A 17,857-nucleotide genomic window follows, 5' to 3' on the forward strand; every position below is an offset into this window, starting at 1 on the left:
ATCAAAGTTATCAGAAAATCTGATGTTCACAAACTCTTGCTAAAAACAAAGTAAAAGAGGAAAGTAGGATAGCTCTGGTCTATGACTTTTCTAATCAGTTGGAATACGATAGTATCTGTTTGCCCTGGGAATTAGATAAAATAAGATCCAATCCCCATGAATAAAACGCAGCTATTTCAGGAGCAATAACTGCAGTTCAGTAGCAAAGGGAGAGCAAACATTTAATTTGAGGGTTGTGTTATTTTTAAATCTACTTTTTTTTGCTTGCTTGGAGAGTTGTGTTTTCCTGGTCAGCACTAACAGAATCAGCCTGTATTTCCCTTAGCTGGTCTCACGTCTGAAATGTTTGTGCGCACTCTGGTAATTTTGTGCTAGCAAGTATCAAACAAGTCTTGAATGGGATACAATTTATCCACTATGAATTCGCTATCTTTAAGAATCAGCATCAACTACACTTGCTAACGATCACAGACATAGCTGAACAACACCTAATAGTGGCATAATCTCACTGACTGAGGCAGATATGTTGCCTAACCAAAACAAAATTCCCCTCAGCTTTTTCTTATAACTTTTATTTCCTATCCAGGAAATTTCAAGTACCGAACAGTGTGTGATTTATATCAGCCTGTATACAAAAAGAAAGCCATAGAAAAAAGGAATGCAACATCACAAGATGCCTCGTCACAGCTCCTCCCGTTCACCCCCTTCATGGCTCTTTGAGAAGTACGCAAGGGCCTGGGTGAGCCACACCAGAGCCAAACACCAGAGTCCCCATCCCAGAAGGCAGGCACAGTGTTGGCGTCGGAGACAAATTTATCTTTATTCTGCCCTACTGTGGCTTGAAGGCAAGAAACGCTGTTTCAGTCTTAGCCTTGCTGGTCTTGGTTTTGGCTTTCAAAGAAGGGAGGTTTGTGCCAGCAGGCCTTTAGACACACACAACTGTGCAGGTGTGAGAAAGTGGAAACCACCAGTTTATTTCCACGGGCCAATATCTGATCCCCAGAGCAAAATGACTTCAGTTGTCATTGAACTCGAAAAGACTTGAAGTATGGTTTAGAAATATTTATTCTGTTCTAGTCTTTTGTTTACTACCCCCTTGCAAAACAAATTCTTAAAGAAAAGCAAGACAAACCAGTCCATTCATAGCTCTTCCACTCCCTGATACAGAACCCCATACTTTCCAAAAGACTTGCCCTAAAATGGTACAGAGGAATGGGAAAATTGAAGCTGAAGAATACCAAAATGTCATTGCATCGATGACGCTACTACCTTTTGATCAAAGGCGTGCGTTTCTTTTAGGTGTGTCTCTGTAGCCAGCATCCTCCATGGCATTTGAGTAAAAGCCCTGAGATTCCACGAGATTTTGTAGTATTGGCAGGTTCTGCCATTCTAATATTTTGAAGAGCGTTTAAAACAGAATAGAGATTTTAATTTGCAGGTCAAACTTCTGTCAGGAGATAAAAAGTCTACGGATTATCCAAACCAATAGAAATCTACCACTCATAATCATGTTTTCCAAAAAGCTTAGAAATTAAGCAGGTCTGATTAGCAATGGGTGATTCAGCAACCAAGTCATATGGAAAAGAGAAAAAGAAGAGGCACTGAGGTGCAGAAGAAATGTAGGGGGTTCCCTAAGACAGCCATGGACATGGCTTAGAGCTGGGATCCCCAAACTGTGCCCCAGAGATGACTGGTGGGCCACATATTGAGTGGTCAGAGCTGATACATGAAACCATACTGACTTCAGAGCTACTTCAAGCTTAGCAAGGACACAGAGCAAAATATGAGAAACACAGTGCTAACACAGTGATCTTTTGGTCCAAAAAGTTTGGAAAATACTGGGGTAAAACTGGTTAAAGATCACTTTTAGATAAGCATAGCAAGGGTACACCAGATATTGACCACTCTGGCTGGATTAAGATGTTTCCAGCACGGAATAAATAGATGAAGGAACCTGGTCTTCAGGCTCTCTACCCATTAATGACTCCCTTCATACAAAGGGTAACCATGACAGGAAATCTGCAGGAGATTAACACTTCATCTTTTAGTAACAGCACAAATACAGAGATCAGTTCAAAAGTAAGAACCCAGCCACTATTTCCTCTGGTTGAAGTTTCTTGGAAAATAGAACAGGAATCTCTATAAGGAATCAAAACAATCTCTGATTTTCAGTCTTGAACACACAGCTAGATAACAATCACACAACACACCATGGAGTGAAAACAAGAAAACATAAACACGATCAAAACGCTTGGTCAGGAATGCACATTTGAAGGTCCCCACATCCCCTGGTCTGTTTACCATATTGGATGCCACAGGAACTCCCTTTCTATGCACATGGATGTTGCTCAGAGTCCTCATGCAGATCCACAGACTGAATAGGCACCAAATTCTCTCCACACTAACCCCAAATAAACACAGTGGACTTAAACTGAGGCATCATTAGGTTTTCAATTATCTCTACATAACCAGTCCTCTCCGAAGATAAATCAGAGGTGGAGTCATTTACATGCTTTCCAGATCTAGGCAACCTTGCCCTGTCTTGACTACTGTTAATACTGTGGAAGACATTTTTGTAGCAGTCTCGCACATTAGCTTCTCCTGCTATGTGCCTAAATTGCGTGTGCTTTTGTTTGTTCAAACTGTGAGTGGAGTCGTGAATAGACTGACTGGACTGATAAACTGGCTGTATACACCTAAATCCCAGTAGCTAGGTCTGTAAGGAACGGTGCACAAATGTCTGCTGTAAGATGGGTTTGTGCACAGCTGCATATACAACAGAACGATTCCACCTGTGGGAAAGACACATTTTGAAAATTCAGCTCTAGAAGCTCCAATTGGGTGGAAAGAAATAATTGAACCATTTATCAGATGAAACAAACAATTTTAAGTGGAACAACAGATCAATATTGAGCTAACCAGCTTGTACCTATGAAAACCCTTATTCATGCTGAATGTATGGACACAGCACAGCAACAGCGTTACATGACATACAGTTGATTCATGTGGTCAGCCTGTGCCCAAGAGCACCAGCTCATCACAGAATTCTTACTTTCTTCCACAACTCAGGAAGGGACCTTTCTTTCAAAGTATGAGGCAATTTCTTCTTATATTTTTTATTAATTAATTTTCTTTTAGTAAATGTAATGTTACTCTGATTGAGAAACAGACTGACATCACTGAAGATTGATGCCTGTTAGCCAGAGAGTAGCTATAAGGCCACCAGTGATGCACGCTCTTCCAGAAACTGCTCCCTCCTTTTCCCTCTCCTCATCCTCACCAGGTGTGTGACGCAGCCCTGACCTGGAAGGATGAGAGGCAAGTTAGCTCTTTTTAGGTCTTTTATGCCTTAGCTCCTACGGTAAGAATACTAGCAAGGGGGCCAATTAGTGCCAATTGCAGTAGTCATTTCTGCAATGACACCTGTCCACTGGGAACTCATCTGAGACGACCAAACAGTTCTCAAACAAGCTGCCAAACAGCTGTCAGATGACACAAGATTTTGATCATTACTGACCTGAACACACTCAAACTGGAGACCTCGTGATGAAAGATGTATCCCATTTCCAGTCCCCAGAGTCACCCAGGCCCTCAGAACACTGATACAATTCTATCCAAACACAGCTTTTCAGGAAGTGGCTGAAATAGCCCTCACGAGCCCTAGTAAACATCTGAAGAGAACTGAAGTCAAAAGGCAGTTGTTAGTCGGTGAGTTACGCTGGCTAGTCTACCCACACCATTACAAGATTTAGCAGCCTGTCAGCATCAGCCAGCTTCTTGACGGTACCCGTAAAAAGCCATTTTCTTCAGAAAGGATCCAAATTTTAGAAGTGCGAACCAGGAAGGTACTAGTGACAACAAAAGTCAGGGCTAAAAAATTGCAGAATCACTCCAAGAATAAAACAACCATCTGGAGAAATACTTCCTTTGGTTTACCTTAAGCAGAAGTGGATATTTGCAAATTCTCTGAATTGGAGTCAGCAGATAACCCTCTAGTGGAATGTCTGTCGTCTTTCTGCCTCCCAAAAGCATGCAACCCTATAATCAAAAAAGGAAACAAATGTTACCTCAGACATAAAGCTTTCAGACGCTCTTTGACATGATTTTGTATTCCTATAACATGTATTACGGTCAGAAAGCACTTTGCCAACCCTAAGACACTGGAAATGGGACTTCATTCACCACTGAAATACAGCCATCAAGCCTGCCAAAGAAAATGTGCTGTGGATAACAGTGGCTGTGTAGAAAGGTATCTTCCCAGAGAAATATTATACAGCCGGTGACTCAAAAAATGTCATAACAATACAACAACAATCAGCAAACCTAGATGCACCGTTACCTAAAAGAATCCAGCCTACCCCCACAATTGATACGACCATTTGTCTTCATTCACCATGCAAAGTTTGCACTGTTGGCCCAGAAAACTCTTGAAGGCTAAAATAAAGCCTACTAACTAGTAATCATGTAATTAACTATAGTCCAATCCTTATGTCTGAAGGAAATTAAAGTGGAATTGGAATAAATGAGTCATCTGCATCACATCCACCAAGTCTCTGGCAACACATCTATGTCTAAGCACAGCTGGACAAACAGCATGGGCGCACTGGCTGGCTAACCAGCACACATGTAGCTCTCAACCAGTCACAGCAAATGTTGCTGCTTGCCCAGCAAAAAAAGCTACGGGACATGCAGGCAAGGCTACCTTGTAGGTAGGAGGTGCAAGAGGCAATGAAATTTAAGGAAATCGGGTTTCATTAATTCTGATGCTCATTTAAAAAAAAAAAAAAAAAGTGGGTTTCAGTAGTAATTTTGTGCAGCTCTGTTGACTTCCAAACAGAAAGAAGGTGAATGGCATTTCTCTACCTAGAAAAAATACTACTTCTCCCAGTGTTGTTTAAATACAGTAAGGAAGGGGACAAGTATTGGACCAACACACCAAAGAAATCCAAGTCCAAATAGATTTTAGGCTAAGGAACAGAAGCAGCAACTGATCAACCTTTGCAATACTCACACAATGAGTTCACACAAATTTGGAGGGGCCCTGCATTCCAGAAGAATCATTTCAGATAAATTTGCACGCACTACCTCAAAACAAGTGATGCTCAACTTCTCAGTAGATTATGGAAATTCATTTCTCAGGATTGACATGGAAGGGGAGTGTAAGAATTGGGTATGGTATTGAAAAAAAGTCTACAGTCCTTGACCTGTCCTTATTTTGTCACAATAATCTGTAATCTCTGTGTGATAAACAAATACTGAACTACTGTAAGCTTTTTATACACTTCCTGGAAGATTCTGTTACTGGCTGCTGCCAGAGACAGGTAGTGGACTCAGATGGACTTCAGATCTATTTCAGATAAACTAGTCTACTTTTCTGTGTTTGACCATGCATCTGGACAACTTTGCTCCAAAAATCACCCCAGTTGCAAACCTGTCCTGTCAACAGAAGCTGAAGTTTAAATTCAGTTCAGCCAAGATGTGCTTGCTTTGGGGCATCACTGATAACATTTTCCCCTGTGAAATGTGTGCCGTGGCTCAGACACACTCTGAAATTTAGTGGGTTTTCGGCTGTAGTTCAACAATCCTCCTCTTCAAGGAATGTTCACGGACATCATACATAAATCTCATTAGTCCTAACTGGTATTTTTACAGACAATCGTCTGTAAAATAACCCTTCCCCAGGCTATTCTAGATCTGTGGCATTGGCTACCAGCTCACAATGCTCCCTGTCCAATTTTCCAAGTCTCGAGTGATTCAGTCCTTCCCATCTCTTCTTTCAGTCCTCTCTCTAGCTCTGGGCTCAAAACTGCCCTTTAACACTTACTGATTTTTCAAACACATTCCCACATTCTATATTTCAGCAGCTGTGAGGGGGCAATCGGGCCAAATCTATCCTCACAAGCAAAGCTTTGTATTTTAATGCAGCTTTCTCTGCATGGTGGCATTATAGCATTGGCTTTAGGAGGCAGTGGAGAAGAGAGGGGAGGCCTGGAAGAAATTTCAGCAGCCACAGCAAAGGGGACACTTCAGTGTAGCTTCTCCTCCCATATTTATTGCTATTTTAAGAGTCTCCTGGCTTCAGGTGCTGCAGCAAGCCATAGCAGACAGTGTGACATCTTTTATGTGCCTTGTAATCAGTTTGCCAGCTGCTGCCGGTAACACAGACAAGAGGCTTTTGCCAATCCAGCAGAAGTGAAGAACACTCTGAATGTTGGGAAGGATGGTGTTTACATGCACTTTTGTCTCTCCTCTTTCTCATTAGTTTCCCTCAACAGAAGCACCCAGAGGAACTGCCGAACAAGGAAAGGGTCATTTGGTAACTCAAACTAATGGTTTAACAAGGTTCACTAAAACTCAGATGACAAAGAGATTCTGACCACCCAATAGCATGAGTGCTTGTCCCTGCTGCTCCCTCCGAGACCTATATTTTGTGGCTAAAAGAATGCTCTGGCCCTGCTTGTGACAGACATTTATGCATAAGTTTTCTTTTGCTGTACTATATTGGGAAAGAGCAGACCTTTGGCAGAAAGGAAAAAAGAAGAGCAGAAAGAAGAACAGGTCCTTTGCAAAAAGACAGCCTTTCTTTTGCCTCATAGTATTTAATAAGAAAAAAAACCTAATGTGATGAATCAGTCCCTCACCTACATGCCAATCCCATTCCAAACGCCATGCATCCATGGCCAGAAAACATGACACCCAAAAATCAAGCAGAACTGGGGAGAAGGCTAGGAGGAGAAACACCCAAGAAAAGAAAGAAAAATAAGGAATGTTGGGCAGAAGGCACTGTCCACTGGTTGTTTCTCCTCGCAGCCCAGCCTCTGTAGAGGCATTTGAGGGCTACATGCCACAGTTCCTCCCAACATAGATACTAACACATCGTGGGCTGGACAGGGAGTTGGGTCATTTTTGATACAAGCAGCAATGACGCAGTCAAAATGATTCATCCAGACTACATTTCTTGCCCACATCTGGACTCATGGGAAAAGGGCGTCAGAAGCAGGCCACATCTTTCTGGTGGGTCTGCAGATGGTGAATTGGTCAGAGAATTGAGCAGGGAATCAGATCCACTGGGAACTACTCATAGCCCTGCTGCTGCCTTATTGCATTACTCCTTTCACAATCTTTGCTGAAATTTTCTGTTGCTTCTTTTTAACAACAACAACAACAAAAAATCTTCCCTGTTTCCACTGAAATCACTCATACCAAAGCTGTGCTTAGTTCCATGCCTGAACTCATTAGTGAGTTCAATACCTATCCATCCTGAGTGCTGCATACCTGGAATTGGCAATATCTCCAAAATGCCCAGCGTTCCTGGGATACCGAAGGGTTATTATAAATACAATGCAAAGTCAGATCATTAAGTCAAGAGTGCTAGAGAAGGTGCTTACCAGGAGGAATGTTCTCACTGTTGGGATCTTGTTCAATTCCATCAGCAGTCTGAGTGCTTTCTCGTGGTTGCTACAGTACTCCTCGTACACAAAGAATTTGTCCTTCTGCAAGGAAAAACACAGTAACTTATTGACTCAGACAAAAGTGGAGTGACTATTTTGTCACAGTCTGATACCAAATTCTTTACAAACGGGTGTGCACTCAGAGTGGCATTAGGGTTGCAGTTTACATGAAGAACGTGATACTCCTGTAATGCGAATAATGTATAGAGGTGTTCCACTAACTCCTAACTTTCTCTGTTGTAAGTTAACATCAGCTTTCTGAGCACAGAGATTTCTAGCACTTTTCCTCTTAATGCATCACTGAAATAATATATTCTTTGCTGGAAGAATGGATTTTGCTATCTCAGGGATACTTGCATGTGTGTCAGGATATCCCAGCAGAGTAGCTAGGAGCAGAGTAAAGCCAGGAGCAAGTGGGCTGACGTTTCTGAGCTGTGCTGACCACTCCTGCAGGAGGAGGAAACAGAGGTGGCCGGGAAGAACCAAGGCCTGGAAGAAGCTCAGAGATCTGGAGGGGAACTATAACACAAAGCAACCAGCTGGAAATCCCCTGCCTTTCAGGGCTGAGGGGGAAACCCCAGCGAGTTGGCTGGTTCACTTTGTGTTCTGAAACAAGCAGCAGACTTCACTATTTTGATGCAACACTAAACAGTGGGTCAGCTGTCCATAACAGTTTCCCTAAATGGAAGAATTTCATCAAATACACACAAAATAACCAACATATTACAGAAATTAAAGGAAAGGAAAGGTAAGGTAGCTTCACAACTAGACTGAGGTACTTACACTGGAACATGTCACACCCACCAGCACATGCAGTGGGATGAAATCCCCTGTTAAGAAACAAGGGTCGGCTGGCAGCACCAAGTTCTGCTTCACTGATCTCCAGAATCAAGAACAGTGCAACTTCTTCTAACTAAAACGATCAGAGATGCTGAACCCATTGCAAACATCAGATATCTTGGGAACACTGAAATGATTCACAAAAGAAGCAGTAACAACTATTTCCATGCCTGAGCAGACCAGGCAAGGAGCGAGTAGCTCCTTTCAAGGCTGTTGGGAAGGGCTGAACTTTCAGCAGCTCTGTTACAAGATTCCAGTATTGCTCTCACTGGCATAAAAGGCAGGTCAAGAGACTATATTAGGCTTTACTCAGGTTAAATGATTCAGAAGCCAAAAAGACCCACTGTTTTTTGGGTGCTTCTCACAAAAGTAGTTTCTTTCCTGGTTCAGGTCTGCTTCTATGCCACAATGCAGCACCAGGCAGAGGTACTTGGACAAGTTACTTTGCATATCAAAAGTAATTTAGCTGCATTAGGCGGCACTCTGCCAGGGGTAATATGCGAGGCCTACCAGAGCTGGCACCTCAGGGCACCATGCCACGTAGACAATGCCCTCCAGAGTTTGTTGTGGCATCCACATCATCAATTTTCTATTTAGGATCCTGGCCTGAAAACATTCTATCTGAACCTTTTAATCTCCTCAGAACTAGGAAGGTAATTTTTTTGAGTTTTGATTGGACTCCTAGCACTCTTCAGAGATGTAGAGCTTCCTGTGTTAGCTGAAGATATCTGCAGCATCTAGCTACTTTTAAGACAGCTCATAGTGATCCAAACAAAAAACTACTGCCAACTGAAGGAGTTAAGTAACATGAATCCATGGGAATACAGCTGCACTCACTGTCCATTCCCTTCACTATTGTCACATGGAAAAGAAATTGCGTTAATATTAGTTTAGGAGAACTTGACATTCTGGTCAGATGCCAAATGGCTAGATGTACATGGTCAGAGACTGTAAAATGCTTTTGGGTTTGGTTTATCACTACTCTGATGATGTTTTTTTCCCCTCTTTGTGCTTCCAAAGGGAGAATTGAGAATAAATAGATGTATGTTCAAACACAACAACAATGGTACAAAGCAAATAAAACAACAGCCACAAAGAGTATGGTGCAAAGAGCTGGAATGCAGATGTTCAAGACTTCTATCCTTCAACTACAGCTGTTCATATTAGTACTGGAGTTTAATACTGGGAAGCTGAAAAAAACAAAGGCTTCTGACCACCAGATGCAGGAAAAGGCAGGGCTGGGTCCACAGCGCAATAGAAAAGAGGCAATCGAGAGGCATGGGGTTGTTTTCAACCATAAAAAACGGATAGTTACAGAATGAGAAGACAGCTATATGAGTTTCTCCTACATTTCCTCCTCTCACCTCTCTTCAACTCCCTGGATGCACACAAGCAGCATGCTTGAAACTAAAAATAGTAACCATTAACACAACAGCATCCGTTACATCAATGCACACAAAATGTCATTGCTCAGGTTTCTGACTGCAGCTTTGAGTGCCTGGAATTTTGCAAGGTTATATTTAGATCATGACAAGATCCCTTTGCTAAAGCTCAAGTCAGTACAGTAATTATACACACACCAGAGTGCTTTCATCAAGTCTTTTCCAGCTGTCCTTCATGCATGAGACCCACAAATATGAGAACTATGCTTTAAATTACTCAGTGTCTGAAGTGTTTAATTTCCTCTCTGGGTGACATTCAGTCCTGGACTCTCCCATCTCCTGGTGAGGAAATTATCAGTTGCATAATTACAGATGTTAGCCCAGGAATTCTGAACCTGCAGTTACTCTATATTAAAGTGCAACTATGGTCAGATATGTGACCACATAAAAATGGCACCTTCTTACTCAGCAAATCTGCTGGATACACAGCTAGACCTTCTGATTTTGGTGACAGAAATAAGTCTATACTGCTCTTAGTTTGGTTAAAATAAATCTTTAACCAATAGTTTATTCTTCAAATATGTTATTTTGGGTCCATTAGAACTGCCCACAAATTAGTGCAAATTTGAAAATAGTTTTGACTAGAAAAAGCAAATAAGACATTTGAAAAATTGTCACAATTTTATTTGGACATATTTTTAACAAGACATGGCATTTTCTTGTTTCAAAGCAGGCTGAAACCAGTTCTGTCAACATGAGACACCTTAACAAAACAGAAGATACAATTCGCAACAAAACAAGATCTCTGATGACTTAGACAGTAAAACTGATCGCTCGTGCAACATTGCTCCTAAAAATGAGGAGAAAACACATTTCCCTCAAAAAAGTTTCTAGCTATTACGTTGCCAAACCTCTAGCAATATGGCAACATCCGAAATGAAGCATCTGTCAATTCTCTGCCCTTCTGCTCTGCAGACAGTCATACGTTTTCAGGATCTGCACAAAAGAGCCCATGCTGATGAGGTGTGATTATTCCAAGTGCGGTGTATGAGCTCTCTTTGATGTTAAAGACTTGTTCTACATGCCATTTTGTTTAAGGCTGCAGATTCAATTTTGAATGAATGTTTAAGTACACTCTTTACTGTCCGTTATGGTCATGCTGAACTACAACTCCAGAAGAAATTCTAGCACTTAGCATCGGACAATGAACATGATCATCTGATCAAATGAAGTACACTAGGGCAAACAATGCCTGTCTTCTGAAGTAAAACAATTTTTCACACCTGAATATCAGAGCAAGTGCATTTCATCATCTGTTAAAATACTTCAAAAAGTCAATGTGCAATGATTGCTCTTTTGGAAACCTTGCAAAATCTGCTTGCTTGCTTCAGGTGTTACTCAAGATCTGAATCCTTCTGAGCTGGAGATCCAGGGGAGAATGTCCTAGCATTATTATAAATGGATCAACTCTGATCCTAGAGGCTCCTAACAACTAAAAGCGGTGTCCTGTTTCTGAAGATCGGTGGACTGTTGTCGAGTGAGGGTCTTCTAGGCCAAGGTACACCAGGAAAAGAGTCAGGCCTACGTAGATTAGAGGAAATTTAGGATACATAGATCTCATGAACAGGATCCAAACACTGCAGTCTGGTAGAACTCCACATGGGGAATCTGGGGATCTCTATCAAGTATATATGATACAGGGAAACTTACAGAAAACATGCTCCACTAAGAAATGCAGTGTCCAGAAAAAGCAGTGCTTCAAGAATTCTCAAGCTATTCACCAAATTTATCAGCATTTTTAACATGGAGTTTGTGAAGAAAAGGACCTGTGCTAACATCTGGCCACTGGCAAGGACTGGGTTCATAATCAGGACTAAGAATGACCTTGCCAGGTGGTCATGATAGAAGATATACTGATACATTCAAGATTCACAGGCTTTATGTCACTTCCTCATGGCAAACTCCCCTGAGGATACACTGTGATTTGATGATAATGAAAAAGCAGCACAGAGGGTGTTCTTCTTCGCACTTCTTTTAAGTGCATGGCAAGAACAAGAGAACCTTACCCAAAATGAAAGACCAAAGAAATATGTTACCCATGTTTTCCCTGGGTAATCTGGCTAACAATGTGCACTCTGAAAGAAGCTCTTCAGCCATGTTGCAGGAATGCATCACTGGAAGAGAGCAGCCGGCTTTTTCTCCAGGAAACCTCAAGTGTGCTGCAAGGGCTTCTTGTGGCGGTAAAATACTGTACACCTTTTTTTAAAAAAAAATGGGAATACCTTCAGGAGTACTGTTTCTGAGGCACAGGGGTTTTTACGAATGCCTCTGCTTCATCAGAATAGCCCCAGTTAGGGAAATGGAGCTTTGGAAGCCTGAGCAGAAAGGAACTGAAGACTCACTCTGAACCACAGTTGCCGCTGGCATCTTCCTGTCACTTGCTAGAGACTGTGGAAGCCTTTACTGTGACAGGGCACAAATCCCCGCTCCCTCACTCCCAAATATCCACAGTGAAGCTTGTCTTCTACAACCTAGGCACAATCTGCATGCAAGGACAGATTATTTCCTTCTCTCTTGATAATCTTCTGTTGACTGTTCCTTACTCAGACTTGAGGTACCACAATGCTCCTAATGGTGTTCCTACATTTCCTTAAAGTAATTACAGATGACACCAGCTTTTTCTATATATTCTGAATTGAATACATGTTTTACTTCCTTCTGCATAAGCTGCTTCTTCCCTAAGGGATCATGAAACAGTTGATGTACACATTATTTGCAATGCACTCCACAGACAGCAACGTAAGCTAATCTCAGCCAAATTGCCTCTATCAGAAGACAAATTCTCACCAGCACTCGTCCCTATACATTACAGTTTCATAATTCCTGTACTGTTGTATGTTGGATAAATAAGGAACATTACATAATTATTACATTTAACAGTAATAAAGTTACAAAATTATATGTTCATATACAAGAAAACACTACCAATGACTACCTATACCAGGCCTGAATTCAGTCAAATGACAGGATGTCAACATTTCTGGTTATTCAGCGCCACTCTGAAACACAGTAGACAATTTAACAGTATCGCTCAGAAGCCCTGTAATTTTGATACCCTTGCTAATGAATACTAATGCATTAGTACAGCACATCTTGTTGGTAGGCAACGATTCTAGTGGGTATTCAAGATTTTAACTAAGTTCACCAGTATGTTTTTCAGCAGCTGACAGTCAGTCCTCACATCTGATACAATTTTTGGGCATGGTCTCAATATAACACTTTCCAACACTATTTTAATAATTGTCACAGCATAAATAAAAATTAAGTGGGGGGGGGGGGAGGAGGGGGGTAGTTGGTAAAGCTCTATGAGTAACGAATGGCTGTATAATTGCTGTCTGCTCAAACCTTATGAAAGGACGAATTTTTATTATGAAAGCATAACAGACCATATTTTGATAGGAAGTTGGCCTGTGGCTTAACACAGTTAATAAGAATGCGAAGAAATGGCTATTATGTACGTGCTTTCTAATTTTCAAATATCTCAGGAGGGCTGCTCTAAGTGAAAAAAATGTGCAATTTCAAATTATTATACATGTAAATTAGGTAACTTTGCATTTAAATGAGTCCAGCTTGCAACTAGGTGTATATAATAACTGATCTTGCATATACAGTATGCTTTATATACATATTGGTCAGAGAATGGCACACATACATGAATGAAAATCATGCCAAGTTAAAAACAAAACAAAACAAATATCTACCACAGGAAGAATTTCACAGTATAAGAAACAAATTGCAATGGGAGAAGTAACGGTAGGATCATAAGCTGCAATTGCACAATCCTCAGTATGGGTCTGTGCTTTCCTGGATCCCCTAGCAGTACCAATCTGACTGGATCGGGTTGGCACACATGATCTTATTATGGATATAGTAGTAGAACAAATAATACAGCTATCAGGCGTAAGGGCAGATGACACAAAAGTAACTCGTCAAAATGTTCTAAACAACCTGGAACTGGCAGACTGAATTTGCATCATATGACTACTTCGCATTTTGTATCTCTGGCATTCTTGAGCTAGCATTATGAGTCCAAAAGCCAAATTTTATTTACTTTTGAGCTACAGAATGCAGGTATGCGTTTATTCCATGGTTAAAGGGTGTAAATGTAATATACATGTATTACATATATATATGTAAATGATATATTGTCCTTTGGTTTTGATTTTGATATTTGATCTTTGTGCATTTCGGTTTTTTTAAATTTTAAAATACACACAAAAATTATTCTTTTACTTGAAATTGTGCTGCTTTTTTGAAATATTTAGAACCAAAGCAGACAAATTCTTAGCAATAAAATATGACCAACTGGGTGAGAAAAAAAGGAAAAAAAATATTCAATAGGAAAAGGAAGAGTTTCTAAAAATACCGTGTTGTTTAGCTGAGTTTGATGTGGTTTCCATTGTTCTAACCTCATTCACAAGTTTTTCCCACCCTACCTACAACTTTCATACAAGACAAGCATTGTCATAGTATTGCCACAAGCCTTAGAGATTAAGGCTAGCTAAGGGGCATGGGAGCTTATGACAGGAAACTGCATTTTCAGATAGTGTTAAGTCATTGTACTTACAAATTTTAAGAAAACATTTCCCAATTCATGCTGAGACTGAGGTTCTGGTTGTAAACAAAATTCCAGGGCAGCCAGGAACTCCTTGTGAACACCAAGAATGTCTTCGATGTTAGAAAATAAGATCTGAAATATAAAGAGAAAAACATTGCTAGCTGTTAACATATCTGAAAGTGTTTTGTTAAAATAGTAGCACCAAAATATTGTGGCTCTAGACTTGCTGTGATAGGATCTAAAGCACAGACAGGGACTTGTAGAGAATGAATTACACTGTTATTTGCTCCTTTCCTGGTCCCCTACAGAAATCTTTATGGCTACTGAAGTACTTGCTGTAAATGAAGGTTATCTTTCTGGATACCTGAGCATAATGAATGTGAGCAACCTCTTTCAAGTCTAGAGAAGATTTCCTATGAGACCAACCAGGTGAATGGAATCACGGGGACCAAACTCACTTTGCAGCAGACAGAAGCTGGAAGTCATTTGCCTTTCCCGCCCATGCGTTAGAAATAACTTTCTGGAAGAAAGGGACTTGAAGCTATCGCACACAAAGATGTACCTGTAAATCTGAGACCAAATCTCTGCCATGTGAGATCTAGCATTTCACTGACAAGAGTACAGAATAGTGTGAAATGCTTGCAAACCACAAGAGCAGCATTTCAGAGTTCCTCTTCACTGATCTCAGTGGTTCTACAAGGCATATGTAATGGGATAGAGGCCCCTAGTTTAGACGTGTACTAAAAGGTAATTGTGCAATCTCACAGCTAAATGATCCCTAGTGATTTGAATATACATGTGCTAAGAGGAATAAACTGCCAGGGTGAAAGCTGCTATAAACACATAAGCTGGGATCATGTAGCAAGGTTTTGGTAGTGGGGGGGGCTACAGGCTTCTGTAAGAAGCTGCCAGAAGCTTCCCCTGTGTCTGACAGAGCCAGTGCCAGCTGGCTCCAAGACAGACCCGCCGCTGGCCAAGGCCGAGCCCATCAGTGACAGTGGCAGCACCTCTGGGATAACCTATTTAAGAAGGTGGGGAGGAGGGGGAATCTGCACAACAGCAATTGCAGCTGGAGAGAGGAGTGATAATATGTGAGAGGAGCAGCCCTGCAGACACCAAGGTCAGTGAAGAAGGAGGGGAGGAGGTGCTCCAGGTGCCGGAGCAGATTCCCCTGCAGTCCCTGGTGAAGCCCATGGTGAGGCGGGCTGTCCCTCTGCAGACCATGGAGGTCCATGCTGGAGCAGATCTCTACCTGCAGCCCGTGGAGGTTCACAGTGGAGCAGATCTCCACCTGCAGCCCGTGGAGGACCCCATGCCACAGCAGGGGGATGCCCGAAGGAGGCTGTGACCCTGTGGGAAGCCCGCGCTGGAGCAGGCTCCTCGCAGGACCTGTGGCCCCGTGGAGAGGAGCCCAGGCTGGAGCAGGTTTGCTGGCAGGACTGGTGACCCCGCGGGGGACCCACGCTGGAGCAGTCGTTCCTGAAGGACTGCACCCCGCGGGAGGGACCCACGCTGGAGCAGTTTGTGAAGAACTGCAGCCCAGGGGAAGGACTCACACTGGAGAAGTTCGTGGAGGACTGTCTCCCATGGGAGGGACCCCGCGCTGGAGCAGGGGAAGAGTGTGAAGAGTCCTCCCCCTGAGGAGGAAGGAGCAGCAGAGACAGCGTGTGATGAACTGACCGCAACCCCCATTCCCCGTCCCCCTGTGTAGCTGGTGGTGAGGAGGCAGAGAAATCGGGAGTAAAGTTAAGCCCGGGAAGAAGGGAGGGGTGGGGGAAAGGTGTTTTTAAGATTTGGCTGTATTTCTTATTATCCTACTCTGATTTGATTGGCAATAAATTGAACTAATTTCCCCAAGCTGAGTCTGTTTTGCCCGTGACGGTAATTGGTGAGTGATCTCCCTGTCCTTACCTCGACCCATGAGTCTTTCGTTGTATTTTCTCTCCCCTGTCCAGCTGAGGAGGGGAGCAATAGAGTGGCTTTGGTGGGCACCTGGCATCCAGCCAGTGTCAACCCACTACAGTTTTGTAAGTCTTAATCATTTTCATACAAAATATGAGAAGAAAGTGTGAATACACATATAGGACACAGAATGCTACCTACACAGGGAGAGAAGTCCTGATGCATGGTGACGCAGCCAGCAGTATTGACAGCCGCTGGAGGAAAGCCTGAACGGGCAGAGTAAATCCTGGAGTCTGCAATGACAGACGTATTGCAGACAACATTTTCTATCACTTTACTTTAACTATGCCACTTGCAAAGAGAAGATCAGTCAAAGAGAAGTGCAGTCAAACCAGCTTTCACATTGGAAGCAGCCTCCCAGGTCTTGCACAGTGAGTGGGTGACACTCCTCCGAACCCCAAAGTGTACAGCCTGACAGAGCCAGCCTTCATCGTCCTGGCATTCAGGGTGGGACGCGATCATGCCTAACATCCTCCAACACTTCCCAAAGCACCTTACCATAACACTCAGCTTTTCAACTTTATGCAGCGGAATTTATTCACCAGATGTGACACTGATTCAGCCTGGTGGCTGGTGATGTGGCAGTAATTCAGAAAGACAATAACCTGTAAATTAAGTCTAATCATTAAAAACAGGAATGAAACCTCAATTCCTGGTTTAAAACCAGTTTCTGGTTTTGCACGGGTAGACAAGACCAGGAATTCAAGGAACCTTCCTCTCTGTGTGTACCCAGGTTCAACTCTGTACCTTCTATTATTCAAGGATGGGCAGAATATCTCTCTCAAACTCCTCCTGCAAGTGGGCTGCATGTGCAGAGCAGAGCCTGTTGCATCTTCCTTGTCTTTGCTCCCCTCTCACTTCAGGAACACTGAGATATGGTAGTATGCACCATCATTAATGTGTACTTGTGCCTCATAGCTCCTTTCTAGCTCTGAATAAACTAGAAGATTCCAACACCCTGAATTTGCACTCATGGGCTCTGAACAAAAATAAAGGACAGGGAGCTAGGACCATTTAATTGCTCCCAGAAACCTTCCTGTGCTAATTCAAGCAGAGCACACGATGGTTCTGTCACGTGGCTGACAGTGATGTGATGACACAGTTGCCTCTGTCCACATGGCTTTGCCAGAAGCTGTGCCAAAAGGGGATTAACAAGAAAGAGGAAAACATCTGTCAGGGATGATTTTATCCTTCAGGAGCAGTCTTCGGGGGGGATTTTTTGATCCAAGGAATATCTGTGTAATCTAACAAATTCTGTGGTGGTCAGTAGAGCTCTGCTTGCAGCAGAATTCAGAGATAAGAAGAGTCACTTGAAAATCCAGGCAGCAGAGAGACCTTGACTGCACGTGCTTCTATATCTAATACACAGTTACCATTTATAAGCCTCATGCGAGGATCTATGTCTGGCAGCTTGCATACGCCCTCAAGTTGTACTGCCTTCAATCATCTGTGTCAGTAAAATGACATCAGTGCCCTGCTGTGAATGTAGCATAATACTAACACATCAATAGAGTTATTCCCACATGAGGCAGCGAATAAACTAAAACCATTTTTTTATGATGTTGCTGCAGCTGTTAGTCACTGGAGTACTTGTAAAATCTGGG

General features: G+C 42.4%; 1 protein-coding gene across 3 annotated transcripts in view; it reads right to left on the reverse strand.

Annotated features, from left to right (window-relative positions):
* PREX1 (phosphatidylinositol-3,4,5-trisphosphate dependent Rac exchange factor 1) overlaps positions 1–17,857 on the reverse strand; it is a 172,686-nt gene that overhangs the window by 82,406 nt on the left and 72,423 nt on the right. For all 3 annotated transcript variants that reach the window (XM_087749782.1, XM_087749781.1, XM_087749780.1), the window contains exons 3-5: positions 14,301–14,423; positions 7,389–7,493; positions 3,937–4,038 (exon numbers count right to left, since the gene is read on the reverse strand). In XM_087749782.1, coding sequence (XP_087605908.1) covers positions 3,937–4,038; positions 7,389–7,493; positions 14,301–14,423 — 330 coding nt within the window. The remainder of the gene's footprint in view (positions 1–3,936; positions 4,039–7,388; positions 7,494–14,300; positions 14,424–17,857) is intronic.

The sequence above is a fragment of the Nipponia nippon genome, unplaced genomic scaffold (genome assembly GCF_047370975.1).
Source record: "Nipponia nippon isolate SJK-2023a ecotype South Korea unplaced genomic scaffold, ASM4737097v1 scaffold_13, whole genome shotgun sequence".
NCBI lineage: Eukaryota > Metazoa > Chordata > Aves > Pelecaniformes > Threskiornithidae > Nipponia > Nipponia nippon.